This window comes from Enhydra lutris, unplaced genomic scaffold (assembly GCF_002288905.1).
Source record: "Enhydra lutris kenyoni isolate GAN:26980312 unplaced genomic scaffold, ASM228890v2 scaffoldscaffold13, whole genome shotgun sequence".
In the NCBI taxonomy this organism is placed as follows: domain Eukaryota; kingdom Metazoa; phylum Chordata; class Mammalia; order Carnivora; family Mustelidae; genus Enhydra; species Enhydra lutris.
This window is the reverse complement of record NW_019154097.1, coordinates 52,248,093-52,270,045: the sequence shown is the minus strand read 5'-3', so window position 1 is coordinate 52,270,045 and position 21,953 is coordinate 52,248,093. Positions and strand designations below refer to the sequence as shown.

The window sequence follows — 21,953 nt, the reverse complement described above, 5'->3', positions numbered from 1 at the left end:
AGGTACTTTCTAGAGTGCGCCTCTTTCTGCTTATCTGCCCTTTACATTTTCCATGAGGAATATGCACACTTTTCACTTCCAGAAAAAAAGGAGCCTGAGTTAAGTTTTATAAACTGTAGAAGTAATATGAGAACACAAAAAACGCAAACCTGGCAGAAAGGGGTGAAGAAAGAACACCTTCCCCTCCCCAACAGAGTTGCCCCTGCCACCGCAAGTGCCACAGCAGACGTTCTGGTAGAAGACCCCAGAAACATGTGCCCGTATTCGAACACAAGCGATGTCCGTGGGCATCCTTTATAAACACAGAAATGGCACCAATCCACACATATGGAAGAACACCTCACCTCTCTTTGCAGCACAAGACGAACATCTACCACGTTATGAGCCTGAACCTTGTAACACTGAAACCTCTACAGATCAAAAACACCAGCGTAACAGCAACGCTACATGGCCAGACCCAGTAACAGTGCCTAAAATTCTCTGGCACTGCGGAGACTTAATCAATCTAAATAAATAACCCTCTACTAATAAAAGGACATTTTGGTCATTTCTAAATTTTTTTTTGGTAGTGGGTGGATAGGCACACAGTCAGGACACGCGTGTTCTAGAAGAATTCCCATCTGTGTAACATAATCGAGGTATGTAAATTTGTCAGTACGTACTGACAAATATTCCAGCCACCCTCCAGAAAGGGTGCACCAACCCAGCATCTCAGCAGCGGCTCATGGGAGGTCATCTCCCCTCCAGTCTCTCCCAAAGTTAAAGGAGTTTTTGTTTTGTTTTGTTTTGTTTTTAAACTTGTGTTTTCTCGGTGATCTAATGTGTGATCGGTTTTTTTGAGTGTACCTGAGGTGCTAGTTTTTCATGTGTACCAAAGAAAAAAGTATATTCTTTACTACCGATGCGTATAGTTCCATAAAATCAACATCAGTGACTTTTCTCGCATGGCTTAGGGCTTCTCGACCTTGGCACCATCCAAGTTGGCTCAGCTCCTCCTCGGCCCCCCCAGGGTGGCTGTCCTGGGCATGCGCTACAGGCGCTGCAGGGGCATCTCCTACCTTCACCCACTAGATGTCAGCAGTACTCCCCCGAGCAGTGACAACCAGGCATGTCACCACCGACTAAGAGCCGGGGGTTCTGCTCTTCCGTATCCTTGCAGAAACTGAGGCAGCAACTCAGTGAACCCCATCAGCTCACAAGGGGAGCTGGTGCGGGGTCACAAGGTCTTCCGAGCCATCAGAGTCTTAGCTGCTGGGTAAGGCAAGAGAGGGCCACCCCGTTACAGAGGAGGGGACCAAGGTGCACCTTTGTCTCCTCCTTCGCCCTCCAAACCAGTCCTGCTGGGGCTCTCACGACTGACAGCCCACGGCAGCCGGGATGACCCTAGGCCAGCTGCTACGGGATGAACTGTGTCCCCTGCCAAATCCACACACCGAAGTCCTGACCCAGGGACCTCAGAAAGTGACCTTATTTTGAGAGCCTCTAAAGAGGAAATCAAGTTAAAGTCAAGTTACTAGAGGAACCCTAATCCAGGAGGACTGTGTCCCTATGGGAAAGGAAACTCTGGACACAGGCACAAAGGGGCAACCATGCAAGGACACAGGAGAGGCCTCCACAGGACCCAGCCCTGCTCACCCCCGGTCTAGAACTTCCGCCCCCTCACCCAACAAGGAGACAACACGTTTCTGATATCTGAGTCCCGCAGTCTGTGGTGTCTGTGACAGCAGCCCCAGCTAACCAACACACCAGCCTTGTGGAGGTACCAGCACGATGTGACCCATGGCCATGGGGCAGCTCTAAGCACCACCTGGGGCCTTTTGTGGAGGACTGATGCTCTGTATCCTGTCATCAGCTGCTGGGAAGAGAAAAGGGCTACCAGAACCTTCAGCACACACAACCCCTACACACCGGCACCTCCCAAGTGCACTAGCCAGCCCAGGGCCATAGATCCAGCCCAGGGCCACCCAGCCAGCCCTGGACCACACCTCCTCAGCAGAAACCACCTGCAGGTCACAAAGTCATCCCCCCCCCCCCAGTCCCCCATCCCCCACCTCCTGGAAAGTGCTCTTCCACAGGTCAGGCCAGGAACCTTGGACTTGCTCTTATACCCACCCAGAGCCTGGCAAAAGCCCACTGGCTGCACCTTAACTTCCACTCAGAATCCTCCCACTCCTCGCCTCCACCTGCCCCGCCCACCCCCAGGGTCTGGAGCATCCTCCTGGGTCTCCCTGCATCCACCCCGTCTTGGCATCAGTTATGCACACAGCCCCCAAAATGACCCTACTGAAGTCTGATCCCATCACTGCAACTCCAAACCCTCTTCCAGGAGTGCCCAGGGACCTACCCCCTGCCCTACCCGCCAAGCTCCTTGTGGCCACCACTACTCCTCCTTCCACTCCTGGCTCCTGTTCCAACATGTCACACACAGAGCCACACCCACCACTCACCTCAGGGCCTTTGCACCTACTGTTCTGTCAGCCTGGAATGTTTCCCCCAGAAGAGTTCCTCCCTGACCTTCCTCAGGTCACTTTATCAAGAAAAGGATCCCTGGCCTTCCGCTTCCACCCTGTCCCCTTCCCACTGTGTCCACCTATTACTGCCTGTCACCACCCAACAGTGTCAAGGGCTGCACGTGGACAGCCTTGTCCAAAATCCGTGCCGGCACACAGTTAAATGAGGGCAAGCAGGACTCCCAAACAGAAAATGAGGCAGGGGCGTGCAAAGGAGCAACGGTGGGCAGCAGTCCCCAAACAAGGCAACCCATCTTCAGCCCCTCCTTCCCAGCTGGGCCCTCTGCGGCCCCCACTGAAAACCCAGCACCTGTTGGCAGGACTCCAGAGGATTTTCATTTTCTTCTGAAAAATAATTTTTTGTACGAAACTATTTAAACAAGAGAAAAGAAGTCATGAACTTTTCGACAACAAGAACCCAACAACAGACCCCTGTGGGGGAGTGGGCGGCACCTGTCCAGGCTTCCAGGGGGCCACAGGACCATGGCAATGAACAGGCCTTGAAAATGTGGCCTTGGTTCTGACCTAGCAATTCCACCCCTGGGAACAGACCCCCCAGGAAAATCAGGGGGATGGCCAAGGATTTTTCTTCAGGCATAATCATCATATTACTTACAACAGCAAAACAAAACAAAACAAAGGGCAGTACCATCTAGGACTAGATTACTGAAGGCTAGGCCCTCCACGAGCTAGAAAACTTGACTGTTCCTAAAAAAATGTTTCAAGACACACAGCTCTGAAAAATATTTCATAGAGATACGCTAAGTGAAAAGGGCGGCTCACAGAACATTGTTTACAAAATGATCTTAATTTTAGAAGTGGTGTGTGTACAGAAAAAGTTCTAGAAAAAATGCACCAAAACACTAGCAACACATTACCACCCTGACAGCTGTTGCCTGGGCCCTTCCCTCCTTCATGCCAGTTCTGGGCCGAGCGTGGGGTGGTGAGGCTCGCCTGGCCCACAGCTCCTTCTGCACACATTTCTTGGAACGCCCTGAGTTTCTGTGTTGAACACCAGTGGGTTTGTGCCTGGCCCAGAATTCACTGCCCTTCTGCTGATAGTACCTGTTTCCTTCTGAGGGCTACCCTACCCTGCCCTCCAGAAGGGAGAGCCCTGTGAGGGGCAGTGAACAATCAGCCTGTTCCTTCCCATCTCCCTGGCCACAGTTTGCTTCTGCAGAGAGCATGAACCCCAGAGAGCCAATGAGAATGAATCAAAGTACATTTGCCAGAGGTACCCAAGAAAGCGGTGGCCTCTTTTTAGAGTCTGCTGAATCGCGTAGGCCTGTAGGCCTGCAAGGAAGTGCTGGTGACCCCCATGGGGGCAGTGGGCCTGCTGTGAATGAGGCCAACAGAGAGGAAAATGGAGCAGCTGGAGAGAGAGATGGGAAAGGGTATATAGGGAAAGAAACTCCTGATGACTTGAAACGCCTAGATCCAGCCATACCTGAAACTTACTAATTGCCACTATATACTTAGGTTCCAAGAGCCAATCAATTTCCCCCACCGTTTTCTAAGTTCAAAGGAGAGTTCCTGTCCCCTGCAACACCAAGAATGGTGCCAGTACAAAATCCAGCACTGACGGAACAAGGAGAAACGTCATCACTAAGAAACCCGTAGACCCAGCTGCACAGTAACATGAAGGCGCTCGGAATACTACTGACCTGTAACCAACTGAAATGGTCAATTTCATTATGTGGATTTTGCCCCCACTTAAAAAAATAAAAACGGACACAAATAAGCCATCTCCTGAGGATTTTCAAAATCTTTAAATTCTTACAAAAGTAAAAATGTAAAAAAAAAAAAAAAAATGCCCTAGAAACCAAGCATCCCTTGCGGCTCACCTCCCACCTCCTGGCTCCTCTTCTCCAGCTCCAGCTCGGCGATCTCGCTCAGCAGGGTGATCCCGTGCAAGAAACTCTGCTCCAGGACCAGGCTCTGTGCCGCCTCCAGCTTCTCCAGGGCCTGGGTGCCGGGGCCCGGGGAGGGCAGAGGCCTGGCCTGGGGCAGTTCCGCAGCCGCTGCCAGAGCGTTCATACCAGCCAGTGGGTCCTCCAGGCCGGGCAGAAACTGGTCAGAGCCTTCCTCCTCCAGGAAGCAGGAGCCGCTGGGCACAGGTGTGGCCTCCCTGGCCTCCAGACTCAGGCACTCCCCCTCCCCGGCGGGCACGTCACCATCTGCCAACTCCAGGCTAGGCCGGGGCTCGCTCGGGGCTGCCTGTGCTAGGCCCTCCTCAGGCACCGCCTCTGCCATGGACACGGCCATGGGCATATCGACAGGCACCTCCACGGGCTCCTCCTTGGCCTCAACCAGTGTCTCTGGCGTCAGTCGCACCCCCAGGTCCGGGGCGGCTGTGCACGGTTCTGTCCGGCCTGGGGAATCGACCCGCGCTTCGGCCCCCTCCACGAAGTCTGGGCCCCCGGGGGGCTCCATGCCCCCCTGCCCGCTGGCGCTCAGCGCCTGGGCCTCCAGCAGACCGCCTCCACAGCCAGCCACGGGGCTTGGGGCTGCCAGGGCTTCCTCAGGGGCCAATGTCAGGGGAGACTCCAAGGAGGGCACCTCTGCAGGGCCATCGTCCATGTCCTCCACCTCGGCCTTCACCTCCCGTTCTACCAGCGGCTCTTCGTCGGGGCCCTCGCGGAGAGGCTCTGGGATCTTGGAGGGGGACAAGCGGATAGGCTTGTCTTCAGGAGACAGCGCCAGGCGCTCGGGCCCATCGGCTGGGAGCGGCACATCGGGGGCCCGGCCGTCGGCGTCGGAGGCCGCTGTGGGCTGCAGCAGGAATGGGTAGGGCCTCCCGTAGTGTGGCGGCAGGGTTTGAAACGGGTACCTGGGTGGGATATCTGCCGAGGACATGGAGAGTCAGCAGCGGCCCCCTAACCTGTCCATCTGACATCCCCCATGTCCTCATGCACATCCACCCACCAGCCAAGACAGAGACCCTGTGGCCACCCGCCTGTCCCGGCCAGCCTACGGAACTGTGACCTCTTACTGGCAGCATGTGGGGACATTGGCATGTCCAGACCAGAGAGAGAAAAGTCAGCCACCATCCTGTCCCCGAGGGGCTTCAGGTCTCAGAAGCAGAAATCATCATCGGCTTGCTTTCTCTCCCCAGCCCTAACCCCACAGCACCCAACATGAGGCTAGCCCAGAAGCAAACACTCAGTAGACCACCCACGGTCCTCACCCACCCAGGGCATCTCCAGTCCACCATTCCCACCCCATCCCGTTAGAGCAGAGCTGGGGCATCCAGGTTGTTCAAGAAGTAACAGTAATACAGTGTTGCCCTCCCCCCGACTTTCCCACTCTACCCTCTCCACCTCGGAGCATCCTCTCCAAGAGCAGGACAGTCTGCGGGCGGATCTCCACAGTGCTCCCTGGGCTGACCAGGGGGAGATGGGTGCACACAGCACTTCCTGGGGCCCAGGCACGTACTCCGTGCCAGACAGGAGCATGGTATCAAATCTCCCCAGAGAGGGGCAGCCACCTGCTCCAAGGTCACACAGCATTCTGGTGGCAGAATCTGAACTGGAACTCACATCCTCCCAGCCACGCTCTCACACTCATAAGGGCCACCAGGGAGGAGGCATGCCATTCAGGCCACCGCTGCACGTCCCACTGACCCAGGCCGCGATGGGAAGAGCACTGTGCTCACAGCATGGGGGGCACCCCCAGAATGGGACTCCCCATGCTACTGTTCTCACTGTGCCCACTCAGCAGCTCCCGTGGACCAGCCACAGTGTGCCTTACAGTTCTTAGCTTTGCTTAATCCTCAGAATGAGTCCTTCGGAAACAGTTGGGCTTTTTTGTTTTGTTTTTTTATACCACAGCTTCTGTGCCCGCTGTGGAACCCACCATGGGGCCTGAACTCATGACTCCGAGATCAAGAGTCAGACACCTTACAAACGGAGCCACCCAGGCACCCCAAGGTAGGTTCGAACGTAACTGTGCTCCCGAAGTGGGGCCCGAGAAAGGCCGAGCCCCCCATGCTCATGCGTTCATTCCAGAGCCTGGGAGCAGACCCGGCACACGGCAGGCACCCAGCAGACAGAGGAAGGAAGGAAGGGCCAGACACATGGAGGGTAATGGACCGGTGGCGGGATTCAGCTCTGCCAGAACCCGAGCCCACTCCAGTCCGAGCAGCATGCGGCCCCCGGGGGTCTGAGCCTCACTCCTACCCGAGAACAAGGCCTGGAAGGGGCTGGAGGCTTCCTTCTCCAACTCCAAGTCCTTCTTCTCCACGACATTCTCAGGCGCCTCCTCCTTGCGGGTGATACCAGGAGTGGGCGGCGGGGAGGCGGGCGGCGGGCTGCTGGGGTGGGAGCTGGGCGTGGCGGGGTAGGCATAGGTGGGTGCCTTGGACACATCTTCCAGTTTCTGGATGACCTTGGCCTTCAGGGCAGCCACAGGGGAAGCGCGGGGAGATGGTGGCGGGCTCATGGCCTTGCCGTAGGTGCCCGTGGGGCCAGCAGCCAGGCCGGGGGGCTTCCGAGGCAGCAGCCCAGGGCCCGGGGCGGCCAGGCCAGCCTTGCCTGCGGCCTCCAGATTCCGCTTGCTCACCTTCTCCTCCATCTCTGCCCGATGTTCCTGGGCCTTCAGCCGCTCCTGCTGGGGAGGGGACCGGCAGGCAGGGTGAGCACAGCAGGAGCCATCACCCAGCACCTCCCCCATCCCCGGGGGCCCCTCAAGCGGGGTCCAGGGCGCAGGCTGCCCACCCTCCCGGCCTGCTATGGACATTCCATCCTGACTCGCGTGTAACAAGCACAGCGTTCCTTGTGGAACCCCAGACAGGGCTGGTGCGAGGAAGGGCGGGGCCTCCAGCCTGGCCCTGCTGGGAACCTGCAGGCAGGACAAGGAGGGCAGGGCAGCGGCGTGAGGCTCCCCCACTCCCCACACTTTGATGGCATTAGAATAGCTACCCTCACGGGGAACTCACTACCTACTGAGTACGCTCCTGCCTTATCACCTTTGGGTCTCAAAATGCCTGTGGGGGGTGGGGGGGTCTCTTCCTGCATTTGATGCTCTTTGAGGCAATGGAAGGACAGCCAGTGCTCGTGGGGGAGGTGAGGGGGGCAAGGAGCCAGGCAGTCACAGAAAATATACTGGGAAGAAATGCTCCCAGCACCAACCACTCTCCTGATTATTAAATCTGACTGATAATCCTGATGACGCAGGGTTCCTGGTACTTTCCAGAGGAGGAAACCTAAGCCCGGAGACGTTAAGTCATTTACCCAAGGGCACAGAGCCAGATACGCCAGAGCTGAGGGTCACACCCCGGGCCCTGGCCCTGTCCGCTGCCCTGCCTGCTGCCTGGGCCACCTCGGTGGACTCCCCTGAGTGGCCACTGCCTGAAGGAAAAGGGACAGGCCAAGCAGAGGACAGATGTCCTGCAAGGAGGCAGGAGGGCTGTGGACTTTTGGGAGCCCCACCACGTGGGGAACCCCTCATGTCTCCCATCTCTCACGATCAGTCAACATGGTGGTCAGAGGCCAGCCCCGGCCTGAGAAGGGAGCCGGGACCATGGAGCTGGCAGCCCGGCCGGGGGGGCTCAAGGAGGAGGTCAGCCTGGGCTCAGAAAACAGCATCCAATGCAAACTTCCCCAGTCCAGCAGGCTGCCTCTCCTGCCTCAGTTTCCCTGCTGCTCCCCGCACCCTGCCCCTGCCAGTCTCCATCCACCTCTGGGCCTTGCTCACGTTGTTCCCTGTACCCGAGGGGCTTGTCCATGGTCAACTCCTTCGGGTCTGTGGGCTAACGCTTCCTCCTCCTCCAGGTGGCCCTCCCTGACCACCAGCCCCTGCCCTCTTTGCCCTCTTTTCTCCCTCACAGCTCACAGCTCTTAACTGCTGAGTTCCTGCCTGTGGAGCCGTCTGCCTCTCCATCCCTGGGGGGCTGCGGCGGGCTCCCCACCCCGTCACCATCCCTCCCCCCACCCACTCACCACGAGCTGGGCGCTCCTCTGCAGTTCCAGGGCCTGGGCCGCCTGCTGCTGCAGGTACAGGAGCTCCTGCTGCCGCAGGAAGCGCTGCTGGGAGAAGAGCTGCAGCTGCTGGGCGTGGTGCAGGGGGCCGCGGCCTGGTGGGTACAGGGCAGCCCAGAGCGGGGGCGCCGCGGCCCGTTCCATCAGCTCCGCTAGGGGCAGGACGCACAATGAGGCTGCATCCGCCGCCCAGCGCCCCCGGCCGCCCCCTCTGGAGGTGGGGTAGGGCTGGCCCGGAGCCTCCCTCTGCACCCACCTCCCCAGCCCAGGGCCCAGGCCCAGGCACTCCATCCACACCCCAGGTGGGATGTCCCAGAACTCTTAAGGCAAGAGCATGCCAACAGGGGGTCTCCAATCCCTTGCTCCCCACCACACCCAGTGGTCTGCCAAGCAGACTCCTGAGGGATGGGAAGCACAGGGCCGGGGGTGGGGGGGGAGTGGGGAGTGTGCAGACCCCAGAAAGGAAAACCTGCTTTGGTTCTGGGTAGGAGAATATTAAAATAAAAATGCCTGTGGATTTATGACACAGGGAAACCATGGACATCAGAACATCCTCGAAGCCCCGGTCTGCCTCCTACCCAAGAGCCCTCCACCCAAAGGCCACCACTTACCAAAGTGAGGCAGGTGGTCACTGGGAATGACCACCAGCTGGCCCGACTGGGGGTCCCTCACGAACTGGTAAGCTGATGGCAGGGAGCCCCCCAGGCCAGGCGGGAAGGCAGGCGCCATGCCCTGGTGCAGAGGAGGTGGGCCCAAGCCTAGGAGGACCCAGAACCGAGTCAAGGCCAGGAGCCGGGGGGACAGGCCCACCCCCTTGCTGTCCGCTCCCCAGACCCCCATCTCCTGGGGCCTCCAGGCAGGAAGCTGAGGGGTGACAGGCTGCAAGCATGTCCACAGCCACCCACCCCTGGGCACCAGCCCCTAACAGGCTCAGCAAGGGACCCCCACAAGGTGGGTATCTTAGTGACCGCCCTCTTCGGACTCATGAGGGAGCTCAAGTGCAGGGAGAGGAAGCGAGGCCCAGGCCCTGGCCGCAGGAAGACAGGAGCCTGCTCTGGGCACGGGTCCCACAAGCAACTCCCCTCCACGCACAGTCATGCCCCAGCACCAGCCCTGGGCTCCAGGCAAGAACATGTGGGGCCCACTCTATCCTCAAGCACCAGATAAGGGCAACCCGCGCATCCCACACCCACCGTAGGGGTGCCCGGCGAGCCACATGGACGTGCTACCCGAGCGGGGCAGCCAGGGATGAGTGCCCAGATGGGCTGCGGGGTCGGCGGACCAGCGCCCGGAGCCTGCCAGCGATGGGCCACCGGTCACCATGAGGTTAGGGTTCAGGCCGTTAGCAGCACAGCTCGTGGGGTGCAAACGGGCCAGGTCAGCCAGCTCCTTACTTTCTCTGAAAGGGAAACAGGCACTGGCAACAGCCCCGTGGGCCTCGGGAGGGGATGGGGGAGAGGAGGGTTATCACCCCAAATACCCAGTGGACACCCAGCATGAAGAGGAACCAGCTCTGGCTCAGAAAAGAATGGCTTCCAGGGCCTCCCCCAGGACAGGGGGACATACACTCCCTGGAGAGGGACTGTGGGGCCATCTGGCCTGGGATCAGGGTCGTGGGCCAGGATAGCTCCAGCTCCCAAGACAAGAGGCCACACCCACTAGGGTCATGCGCCCCGGCCCCTGGGTAGCCCCCAAGCCCTCACCTGAGGAGCTTTTCCTGGTCTCTGTCCAGCCGCGCCCCCAACAGCCGCTCCTCCCGGTGCCTGGTCCTCTCATCCCCACAGTCACCATCAGCTCGGCTGTGCCCTGAGGGGAGTGGACAGGTGGTGACCCCCAACCCGGGGCCCCAGCGAGCCCCCCCTCCCGGCCAGATGTCCTTGGTGCCAGGCCCTTCCACACCCCACGGAGGGCCCGTCTGTAACTCGCACTCGCATGGGGAGCCGCCCAGCATGCTGTAAGACGGATCCCTCGAGAAGGCCAAGTACATTCACTGTCGCAGCTCTGCTACTTTGTGGGTGGGAGGGCAGATTCTGGGGGTGGGGTGGGTAGGATGGAGGGAAGACCTCAAGTCAAAAGAGCAGCACAGCCAGACCCAGGTCCCAGGGAATCCGCCACCATCCTCAAGCCCCATGGAAGTCTCATCGGGGTTCTAGCTGTTGCAGGCATGCAGCTAATCTTTCCAAAATCGAGACAGGAGAATAAAACCAGAGAAAAGATGATCTACGTGGGGGTGAGCAGAAAATGCAGGAGCTGCCACTGGGGCTCCCCCGTCCCCACCCTTGCCCAGCACATGCCACCCACCCAAGCTAGTACCACCACACCTCCCATGAGCTGCCCAGCCCCCAGAGACCCCTCAGAGCAGAGAAGGCAGGTCCCCAAGTCCAGCCTGGCACTCAGCCAGTTAACTGAAGGGGGGTGGGGCGGGGCAGGAGCCCACGGAGGGCACCCACCGTCTCCTCTGTCCCTCCTCGGCCTGCCACCTTCCTCCCACTCCTGTCCCAGCCCCTCTTCCTAGGCGTTTTCTACACCACAAGCCAGAACTCGGGACGCATGTGGCAGTCCGGGGCACACTAGGGCATGGGAGGCAGCAGAGACCACACAGAAAGCACCAGAGACTTTTGTCAAAAGAGAAACCCACTGGGGCTGGGACTCATGCTCAGGGAGGAGGCCACTCCCGGTCCCGGTCCCCCCAGCACACAGGTGTTACTGCTCCAGCAGCAGCCCCCACCCTCGTGGGAAAGAACCCCACTTGAAATGCTGCCATCTCCTCTTTATTCCCCCCGTACCCCCAAAACCAGGAGCTAGCAAAGAACAGAGCCCCCAGGAGAGGCTCAGGGGTGCCAGGGTGTCTCCCTGTCCTCTGGGGAAGGCTGGAGCCTGCCAGCCCCAAGACCAAGGGCAAGAGCCCTGAGAGAGCATGCCAGCAACCCAAGCCCATGTGCCCATGGACCAAGTCCCCAGGGGGACAGCCAGCAGCCTAGCACTGGGGAAAGGAGTACAGAGGCAGCTAGAGACACTGGGACAGTGAGAGCACCTGGGAGGATGGCCCGCAAATTCCGCAGGTGGGCCAGGACAACAGGGGACCTCAGGGAGCATTTGGCGGATCAGCACCAACAACGAGGGCATCCGGCAGCCTGGCAGGAGTGCGGGCGGGCAAGGGAGCACGTGGCTTCACAGCCTGCCCCTGGGGGACACCGAGGTACATCCCTGGCCACCCACTCTACCATTCAGCAAGGCCATGGTCGGCAAAGGCACTGAGCAGACACCGCCAGCTCAACATCACCGCAACCCCTCCGGGCCCCAGGCAGGGAGGGGAGAGGCCCTCCGAGGGAGCGCAGTGCCACAGCCAGGTTGGGCTGAGACCCAGCCAGGGTGCCCCTGGCCTCCGGTGTCAGTGTGGCTCCCGTATCCAAAGGGAGCCTGAGCCCACTCGCCCACTTCATAAAGGACTGGAAGGGGCCCTGTTCAGGGATCCCCCGAGGTAGGGAGGGCCAGAAGGACAGCCGGGGCTGCAGGCAGGGCTGACGTGTGGACGGCCACCTAGCGTCCTGTGGCTGGGCTGGGAAGTCAGCATGTGCGCCCAGCTTCCTTCTCCCAGAGGAGATGGCCTCCCACTCCCTGGGCCACCCTGGATTTAGGTACAGGCTTTGGCACTAATTCCTGACGTCCTCGAAAGGGACAAGTGCCCACAGGGTATCTTGGATCCAAGTCCCTTGTCCTCTGGCCCGATGCCTCTCCATTGCCGTGGCTGTCACCAATCACTCAGGGTGTCAGCGGCTTCCCATCTCTGGCCCTACCTCCCACCGCAAACCTGTCTGCAGCCCCACCCACCTTAGGGGACCCACCAGCCCCAAGGTCACTCAAGTCAGAGCCCCAGAGCAGCTCCCTCCAAATTCGGTTGGTCTCTTGAAGAAAGAGGACATGCCCACACTACCCAGGCTTGGCTGAACTACAGATCTACCCTTCTCCTTCCACGTCAACCTGTCACCTATTCACAACTGCCCCTCCCGCAGACCGCCAGCCCCACAGAACCATGCCCCTATGACCTTGGCTTTCCGCACTCCAGTCACCTCAGGGCCACACATGCTGTTCCCTCTACCCAGAGTGCCCTTCCCCAAGACTGCTTAGGCTCTCCTGTCAGAGCTCGCCTTCAAAGCCACCTCCTCCAGGAAGCCCTCCCAGACCATTTCTCCTCCACGAAGCTCCCTTATGTGTCTCCCTCCCATCAGTGACCACAACATGCTACTACCCTGCTTGCTGGTAGTCTGCCACCTGCTTCCTCCATAACCCAATGTACTGCTCTGGTTCAAGGAGTCCCGCTCCTGGCTGTGTACCTCTTCCCAACACAACACCTGGCACAGGGGGAGCTGCTCAATAAATAGGCAGGGAAGGAAGGAAAGAAAGAAGGAAGGGAGGGAGGAAGGGAGGGAAAAAAAGAAGGAGCCCTGAAGATATCTACAGAAAAAATGAGCTATGTAGCAGGAATAGCAAGTACAAAGGCCCTGGGGCAGAAGCGTGCCAGAGAACATCAAGGAGACCATGGTGGCTAGAGAGACCAATAAGCAAGAGAGGTGCCTGGGGTTGAGATAACAGAAGAGGTGGGTACAGACGACAGGGTCCTGGAGACTGTGGAAGGGAACGTGGTTTAGATTTTGTTCAAGGTGGGAGGGGAAGCCAGAGGAAGAGTGAACCAGAGGGCCCAATCACTCCTCCACGCTGAGTCCCAGGCCGGTGGGAGACCAGCTCCTCCTCCATGACCCAGGCATGTGGGGCAGGGTCCAGAGACACAGACCTCACCCCAGCCCTTCTGTGCCCAGAAGGACCCTAGATCTTCTCCGTGCATTCACTCACTCAGGGGTCGTCAACCCAGGACGTGGGTCCCAGAACTCAACCCACTCTAGATTAGGAAACTGAGGCACAGGAAGGCCAAGCAACCTGCCCAGGTCACACCCCGGACCAACAAGGCGGCTTCCCTGGCTGGGACTGGCATCGGAGTGTCTTCCCGGCCGCTGAGGCTCCTGCACCTCGCACGGAGCTGCACAGCACTTGTGCTGGGGACACGGCAGCACTGCTGTTATCATGCATTTGCAGCCCTGCCCCAGGGCCCAGGACCACGAGGCCACAGCCTCTCCAATCCCAGTAGAAGCCAGGACTGAGGCCTGGTTCCCACGGCAACCCCATCCCGTGTCCCTCTGGCAGGTGTGATGTGGCTGCTGCCGGCTCAGGCTGACCGAGCACTCTCTAGGATCCGGGGCCATCACTGCTGCTGACACCACACGACCCCAGCTCTGTCTGGGGTGACGCGGGCGCACCCCCACAGCCCCTCCTGCCAGAGTCCCCACCCCCATGCCTCCACCACAGCGGTGACACCAACGGGCAAGAAGAAAATGTAGGAGCCATAAACCTGGGCCGAGGTCTGTTCAAGCTCAGCCTGCCCCTTCCAGCCCAGGGACCCTGGGCCAGTCCCTTCACCTCCTCAGGGCCCGCTCTCCCTAAAGGGAAAGCCGAGAGAGCAACAGATCCTCCTGCCAGGGGCTGCTGGGGGCCTGGGCTGGTTCCACCTAACGACCAGGTTCTCCTGGGGCCACCCGCTGAATGACAGTGGCTGTGCTGGGCATCCGGGGACGCACCACCAGTCACTCGGGCTCATGGCTGTAGGTCACGCCTGTCCTTACCCCATCTCCGGGCCTGTATGGGCCGCCAGGGGCATTTCTCCAAAAGATCTAGAACTCACAGGCTCTGCCACAAGCTCTCAGACCCCAAAACGCTGAACGTGTGCCAAGAGAAGGCAGGCCTGGTTATGACACACCTACTGTGTGCCCAGCAGCTGCATGGTCAGTGCGGACACCGGGGCCCAGAAGGCTCGGGCCTCCTGTTTAAGGTCACACACCTGATGAGGCAAAGACCGGTTTTGAACGCACTGACCAGCAGAAGGCTCTCTCCAAAAATTCAAGAGACAAGGAAGGTGAGAGGAGACCAGGAGGCACAGGCTGACGACCACCCGCTCGGCTGGGGTGCCCCCAATTCCTGCCCTTCCCCAAGTGTGCCAGTATTGGGAAAAACCACTACTTCTGACGGGAACTGTGTTAAGGGAAAGAACCCAGCTGCCTACTTTCCGAAGGCCGCCAGTGACCAACGCCTGAACGTCTCATCCCAAGCCCATCAGGTAGGTCCTCCTTCCTCCCTCCCTCCTTCCCCACATTCTGTCACACACATACGCTGTTCCACATACACGCACTGTCACACGCTGTCACTGAGTCACACTGCCCCATCACACACATTGTCACTTTCACATATCCCACTGCCACACTCACACATTCATTCACACACAGTCGAGGTCACACTCATGTAGTCACACGCGCGGTCACACATAACGTCACACACATTTCTCTCACGTCCCTACTACAGTAACATGCTGCCACCGTCACTGCCAGTCACACGCACCGTCAGAGTCACACTGTCACCCTCACACACACCCTCACACACACCGTCTCACACACTCACACCCACACTCGCACCCATCACTATCAGTCACCGCTACAGTCACACGCGTTCTCGTACGCGCACACATACTATCACAGCATCACAAATTCTCAGTCACACAGTGTCACACTGTCACACATTCTCGCACACACACACACTCCGTCCATGTCACACATACCCTGTCACAGTCACGTGCACAAGCGCTCGCACACCGTCTCACGCATGTTCACGTGCGCACTCTCATAGGTCTTCTCTCAAGCACATACATTTTCTCTCACACATACTCAAACATGCATTCTCTCTCTCTCTCTCTCTCTCACAGGACCCCACGGACACATGTCCCTTGGACCTGGGCAGACACTCAGGACTCTGAGCCCCCAACAGGGGTGAAATGCCATGTCACATGACCATTCCTTCAGAGAGAGGACGCAAAGAGATCTCGGGCCTCCCAAAAGGTTCCCCGGATGCAAACCTCTGTCCTAGCAGAAGGGCTCATCCCTCACGAAGCCAGCCACCTCTGTGCTGCCATCCACTCCTTCAATCCCAGAATGAGGCAGTGCCTGGGGCCAGCCCCTTGGGTCAGGGAACAGGCTTCCTTCACTCAGGCTCCAGAAAGAACCATGGGCGCAGTCATCCCACAAACATCCAGGGAGTGTCTCTCACTCTAGGCTGGATGAAGATCCCCGGCAGCTACCCTGTGCATGCAAATGGCTGGGGCGAGGGCCAGCAGGAGTCCCAGGGCAGCCCTGTGCCTTCCTGGGCGCACCTGGGAGAGCAGGGCTAAGACAGCAGGGACAGGACGGTGGCTACGCGCCATGGACCGAGGCCAAAGTCCAGAATTTAGCACAGGTGGGCCAGACCAAGAAAGGGAGTGGGTCCCAGAAGACATTCACTCCAGATGCCTACACAGCCTCCAGGAGTAAAGTCTGGGAGGTATAGGAAAGGGGGCCACGTGGGTGCCAGAGACAGGGGCCCAGGACATGGGTAAGGTCTAAGCTGGGTACCAGCTGAGTAAGGGAAGCTGGCCAGACACTGGGAACAGAGGCACGGGGAAGAAATCCAGGCCAGCTATTGAGAAGTCACAAGAGCAAGGACAGTGGGAAATAATCTCAAACCCCACACCACAACACACTAGACACCATCCAGGTCGGGGCTACAGCCTAGCACCCACCCAACCTGTAGGAAGCGTTCTCGGCTCCACAATGGGCAGATCAAGTCCACAGTTCCAAAAAAAAATGCCACAAACATCAACCCTCCAAAACCCCATTCCAACAGCGCATATGCAAGGGACAAAAAGAAACACATCGGACCAAATCCTAGAAAAAGACTCAGCTTCACCAATACTTAAAAGAAACGCACCACTCTTGCCCACCGAAATTAGCAACAGCCTTTTTTTTTTTTAGGCACGGAGGTACTAAACGTCAAAACCCATGAGAACACAGGGACCCAGTTTCTATCCATCACCCTCGGTCACTCATTCACTCACTTATCAAACACCTACTATGCACCAGATCCCACACTAGGTCTGGGGAACAACGAACTAGGTAAGGCAGTTACTCCCTCAAGAACTAAGGACTGAAGACTTAAAACCAGCCTGCTCCTAGGAACCTATTCTTAGAAAATGACTCAAAATACCAAGAAGGTGAAACGCACAGAAATATTCCATACAGCATTACAAGCACAAAAACATCAGAGAAGGGGGGGGGAAAGCCCACGAGAGGAATGGTTAGCTGAACTATGGTGTGTGCTCTAGACAGGACAGTGAAGGTCGTGAAAAATTTTTATAATGATTTCCCAACAGGGAGAGGAGAAAAGCTACATGGTAAGCATGAAGAATGCAGGGAGAGGCATTGGGGGTAGTCTAGGAACCCTGCAGGTGCAACAGGGAATGATCGGAAAGTGTTCAGGGTGTTGGGAAAATAGAGTAATTTCTGTCATTCCTCCTTTCCGTTTTACACATTTTTCTACGTGCATAATGGAAAAAGCAGTCAATTTCAAAATAGCAGCCGCAGCCCACAAGTGAATAAAGGACAAACGGTAGGAGAGTGGGGAGAAGAGGCCAAAACGAGCCTGAGACAGGTAGATGAGAAGCAAAGGTGGACAGGATTTGGAAGGCGAGGGTGAAAAAATGGAGATGGTGAAAGGTGGGACCGGAGACCCACCTTTGACGTTGCTCAGCGACAGGGAGCGCTCCTGGTCTGCCAGCCCAGGCCCCAGCCGGCCACTGCCGCCACTGTCCTTCTGCCGGGCTACGGCCACCGCAATGCCCACGGGCGGGTGTCGCACCTCTGCCTCTCCCTGGGCCCCAGAGCCCTCACGCCCGAAAGCCTTGGCGCTCTCGGGCCTCTCCGGGTCCCGCTTCAACTGCCGGCTTCCACCGGCCGCAGGGCCGCCAGGGTGTGGCAGGCGGGCCTGGGTGCGCGGGGCGCCCGCGGTGGTGGGCGCAGGCTCGGGTTTCATAGTGCCCAGGCCTCCGAAAGGGCTCTTCTTGCCGCAGCCGCCAGGGCGCACGGCCACGGCCTCGCGGGTGAAGCTGCCGCTGTACTTGATGAGGCTCTGCATGGCGGAGGCCTCCCCTGGCCCGTGGGCCGCGGCATGCACGTCGGCGCCGGGTCTGGCGCAGGCGGCCGCGGCGCGGGGCAGAGCGCCCCCGGGGTCCAGGTAGGCCTTCTTGGAGGCGGCCGCCTCCTCCTCGGCGCGGCTGGCGTGGTGGTGCTGCGCGGCCAGCACAGCCATCTGCGTGGTGGCGAAGTTGCCCAGCTCGAAAGGCTTCCACTTGGGCTCAGGGCCGGCGGGCGGCGGTGGTGGCCGCGCGGGCTCCAGGCCGAACAGCTTGGAGGCCTGCTGGGGGGCGGCGGCGGGGCCGCGGGGGGCGCGCTCGCAGGCCCGCGGCTCGGCCTCGGGCTTGAGCAGCTCCTTGGCGGGGAGGTAGGCCCGGGCATCCGGGGAGGCGCGCGCGGCCCGCGCCGGCGGGGCCTCGGCGGGCGGCGGCCGCTTGAGCGAGCGGATGACCGAGTTCTTCTCGCGGAGCGCCTCAGGCCGCTCTGGGGGCGGCCGCGGGGACCCGGGCGGCGCCTGCAGGACGCCGGGCCTGCCCACCTCGCGCTCCCGGGCCCGGGCGTCGCGCGCCTGCGACGCGATCTGGATGGGCCCCGGGCGCTCGTCGAAGGCCTCCACGGAAGGCACGAAGGTGGGCGCCACCACGCGGTGCTCGCGGCCCGGCTCGCGCGCCGCCGCCGCCGCCGCCGCGGGGAAGATGGTGTAGACGCCGGCGGACGCGGGCTGTGGCGCGGCGAAGGCCCCCGCCGGGGCGGTGGGGGGCGCGGGCGGGCCCTTGGGTGGCGGCGGGAGCGGCGAGGGGCAAGGGCACGGCCCGGGCAGCAGGGTCTCTGCGCGCCGCAGCCGCGCGCTCTCGTCCTGGCGCGCCGCCTCCTTGGCCACCAGCGCGGGGAGCCCTGTGTCGCCCGCGCCGTTGCAGAGGCTCAGCGCCGGGGGCGGGGGCGGCGGCGGGGGCGGGTTCTTGCCCTTGCACTCGGCGGCGGCGCCCGGCCCGCGCGGCGGCCCCAGTTCGGCCAGGAAGGGCGACAGGCGCTCAGCGTGGCGCGGGGGCCCGCGGTCCTGGCGCCCCTCCGCCCGCGCCTCCTGGGTCAGGTCCACCACGCCGCGCGGCCCCGCAGCCTCCTCGCGGGCCCTCGGGTCCTTCTTGCCGAACAGCGGGGGCGGCTCCCCGCCGCGGCCCGCCCGCTCCTTGGCTGGACCTTCCCGCGAAGAGCCTTTGGCCGGGGCGCTGGAGGAGTGGCCGCCCGGGGTCCTGGAGGAGGGCGCGTGAGAGTGCAGGGCACCCGGAGCCCCCGGGGCGGGCAGGTAGAAGCCGTCTGTGGGGGAGAGAGGGTGTGGGCGTGAGAGTGTCCTCCCTCGAGCCAGCCAGAAGCGGGGTCCCTGCGGGGCCCTCTGTAACCCCCAGGTTAAGGAGGAGGTTGGTGCTCGGCGCAGCCTTTGGGAGGGGAGACTCTGGAAATGAAGGGTACTGAGTTCCCAATCTCGCCTTGGCTGCTGACCTTCCCGAGCCTCAGTCTCACCTGTAAAGGGGGCGCAGGACAGGACTGTTTTAAGGGCCTAAGAGGACTGGGCGAGCACAGCACAACCAGAAGGCACCAGAAGGCTGCGGGGAGGGGGGGGAGCTTAGGAACAGGGGTCTCAGAGAACAATACTGGGTAGTGGTGGGGGCCCCAGACAAGCCCCTCAGAAGTTAGCCCCCAAGCCCAGTCTCCCTTCTCCTGCCCCCCTCATCATACCTTTCTGGGTATCGAAGATGCTGGGCTGGCCCAGCTGGCTGAGGAGGGGGCTCCCGCTGCTGGGGGGCTCCAGGTGGTTCAGGTGGAGGTAGGATGGGTACAGCCCGCTGGGCAGATGGGAGAAGCCTGGAAAAGAGAAGAGAAAAACTGAACTGTCCCACCACATGCACTCCCACGAGGAACTTCCTTCCATCCCTCTCTTTTTCTTGAAAATAAAATATTTTAGCCTGGTTTATTCACGGGGTCCTGAGATTTACGGCTAGCTCCCCCCAAGACTGTGGCACTTCAGGCCTCCCTCCAGGCCAGGCAGCCCAAGGGGCTCGGGCTCTCAAAACCCCCAAGAAGAGGAATCAAATGGATCCAACCAGGTAGGGAACTGGGATGATGACAACCCTAACCACAGGCCCAACACTGCCAACGGCTCTGCCTTTGTTATTCTCACGGAAACTTCAACGAAATTCTGTGAAGCAGGTAGGATCCTCACTTTATAGATGAGAAAACAGAGGCTCAGAGAAGACCCCTGGCTAAAGTCACCCAGTATAGAGGAGCCTGACATTTAATGGGAATCATTGGGACTATTCACCTCGGCCTAGCACAGACCGGTGGAGCGGTTTACTGGTTTAATCAGTCCGTTCTCTGCTGTGTGACCCCGAGCAGGTCACTCACCTGATCTGAATTGTCAGCCCACACAGCATCTGCAGCTGTTGGGTCAATGTCTCCTGGGGAGAATCCTCCCAGTCTCCTCCCACCAGGGCTGCCCAGAATCAGGGCTCCATGGGACAGAGAAGACAGGAGGGTAGCCACAGAGAAAGGAGACTCCTCCAAGGGCCCACGGAGAACGAAGGCCCAAGAGCCGTTCAGCAGGGCCCAGAAAGTCAGGCAGACTGGTGGGCTGGAGGGCACTGGGCACTGGGGGAGGGTCCTGAGGGTCTGCCTGGGCTGGGGGGTCCTCCTGGACCACAGGCCTATCAGAGATCTTGAGACGCTGGTAGCACGTGCTCCCAGCTGCCCCCTCTAAGACCAGAGATCCAAGGCCTGACCCTGGCCGCAGGGGACCCACACTCCTCCCACAGTGCCCTTGATAATGGCGTTCCTTGATAATGGCGCGTTAACAACAATCACCGAATAATCAAGACCACCTGATGCTCATGATCTCTTTTCCGCCAATGAAACACCACATGGGATCCCCACGCCTTCTCATCTGGGAAAGAGACCTAGCAGTCCCTCTCTCACAGCTGGTCGGGGGTGAGGGATACGGTGAGTTCAGCTGTGCAGTGCGTGCACAGGTCTGTAACCATTTCTACGTGACTAGTGTTTGCAACACGGGAGAAAAAGGAGTCAGGAAGGGCAGTGGCACAAACTGGCAGCACGGAGACACCAGGCAGCCTCTCTGTTCTCCAGGTCCCCCCACACACCCCCGGCCCTGCCCTGGCTGGCTGAAGTGGGAGGCTCAAATGGGACCCCAGTCCCAAAGGACTGCCCACCATCCCAGGCCTGGAGAGGCAGGACCACCCCCACCCCACGATGGGTACAGATGATGATAGGGCCTTGCTGAGACCCTGGCAGAGGACGTGGGCAGACGGTGAGCCGTGAAAAGCCCAGGAAAGCCCTCAGCCTGCAGCAGGTGCTCCTAGGACCCAGCATCCAAAGTCCATCAGAGGCGGGGAAGGAGCTCACAGTCCCCCAGGCCCATCTCTTCACTGACAGAGGGAAGTGTGGCCCCAGGGGGGTCCAGGATTTGCAGAGCTCCCAGATGCCCACAGTTTGGAGTGCCACTGAGGAACTGCCACAGGAGAGCCCTCTGGCCCTGGTCCCACTGCTCCAACAGTGATTATCGAGGGCCCCCAGGGAGTCAATGGTGAGCAGAACAAACTAGGCCCTGCCCTCAGAGCTCACTCTGGTAAGAAAATATCTGTCTTCACAAGTTGAGAGGTACACCAGGGGAGGGGGGTCCACTGAGTCCTACAGGATGAACAGTGGGTGAGTTAGGGGCTGTAGCAGAGGAACTGGCTTGTGCAAAGGCCCTGTGGCAGGGACCAGAGGAAGCACTGAGCGTTTGAAAACCAGCAGGGAGGCTGAATGACCAGGGCTCGCCCCCCACCCCCAGCCACCGCAGGAGAGATGACCGGAGGTGGAAGGGACAGCAGCCCTCAGCCCCGCCCACCTGGCACACTCCTTACCTTCATGGGCATGAGCAGCCCACAGCTGTACCATAGGCAGGTTGCTGGGGGTAGGGGAGCGGAAGGAGAGGTCAGAGGGCAGGGGCACGGGGCTCCCATGGGACGAGGCTGAGGGCCCCATCCCGCTGGCCACAAAGCTGCCCAAGAAGGCCTCGCCTGCAGAGAGAAGGGGGGGCTGTCAGGCACCCACCACGCCCCCACTGCCCGGCCCAACACCCCGAGTTCCCCATGTCTCCCCCACTTCTCAGAGCTGACACTGTCAGGAACACCAAAGAAACCTTCCTGGCCTGCCCCAGACCCTTGGGCTCAGGACAGGCCTGTCCTCTCAACCATACCCAGTACTTGAAAAACCTGCACACACAGCCCCAGAGGAACAGGCCAGAAAGAAGCCCACCACCACAGAAGGCCCTCGCCTCCAAGACACCCAGTGCTCAGCAGGAGGGGACAGTCCCTCCAACCTGCCCATGAACGCTGAGGCACGGCTGGGGGCAGGGACCTCCTGAGGCA

The 21,953-nt window shown here is 59.9% G+C and overlaps 1 protein-coding gene across 1 annotated transcript in view; it reads right to left on the bottom strand.

The window, feature by feature from the left end:
• The window catches only part of LOC111145735 (trinucleotide repeat containing 18), an 81,636-nt gene that overhangs the window by 39,490 nt on the left and 20,193 nt on the right, over positions 1–21,953 (bottom strand). The window contains exons 2-10 of the mRNA XM_022500898.1: positions 21,447–21,602; positions 19,252–19,392; positions 17,134–18,849; positions 10,192–10,294; positions 9,682–9,887; positions 9,100–9,246; positions 8,450–8,640; positions 6,689–7,118; positions 4,355–5,353 (exon numbers count right to left, since the gene is read on the bottom strand). Coding sequence (XP_022356606.1) covers positions 4,355–5,353; positions 6,689–7,118; positions 8,450–8,640; positions 9,100–9,246; positions 9,682–9,887; positions 10,192–10,294; positions 17,134–18,849; positions 19,252–19,392; positions 21,447–21,602 — 4,089 coding nt within the window. The remainder of the gene's footprint in view (positions 1–4,354; positions 5,354–6,688; positions 7,119–8,449; positions 8,641–9,099; positions 9,247–9,681; positions 9,888–10,191; positions 10,295–17,133; positions 18,850–19,251; positions 19,393–21,446; positions 21,603–21,953) is intronic.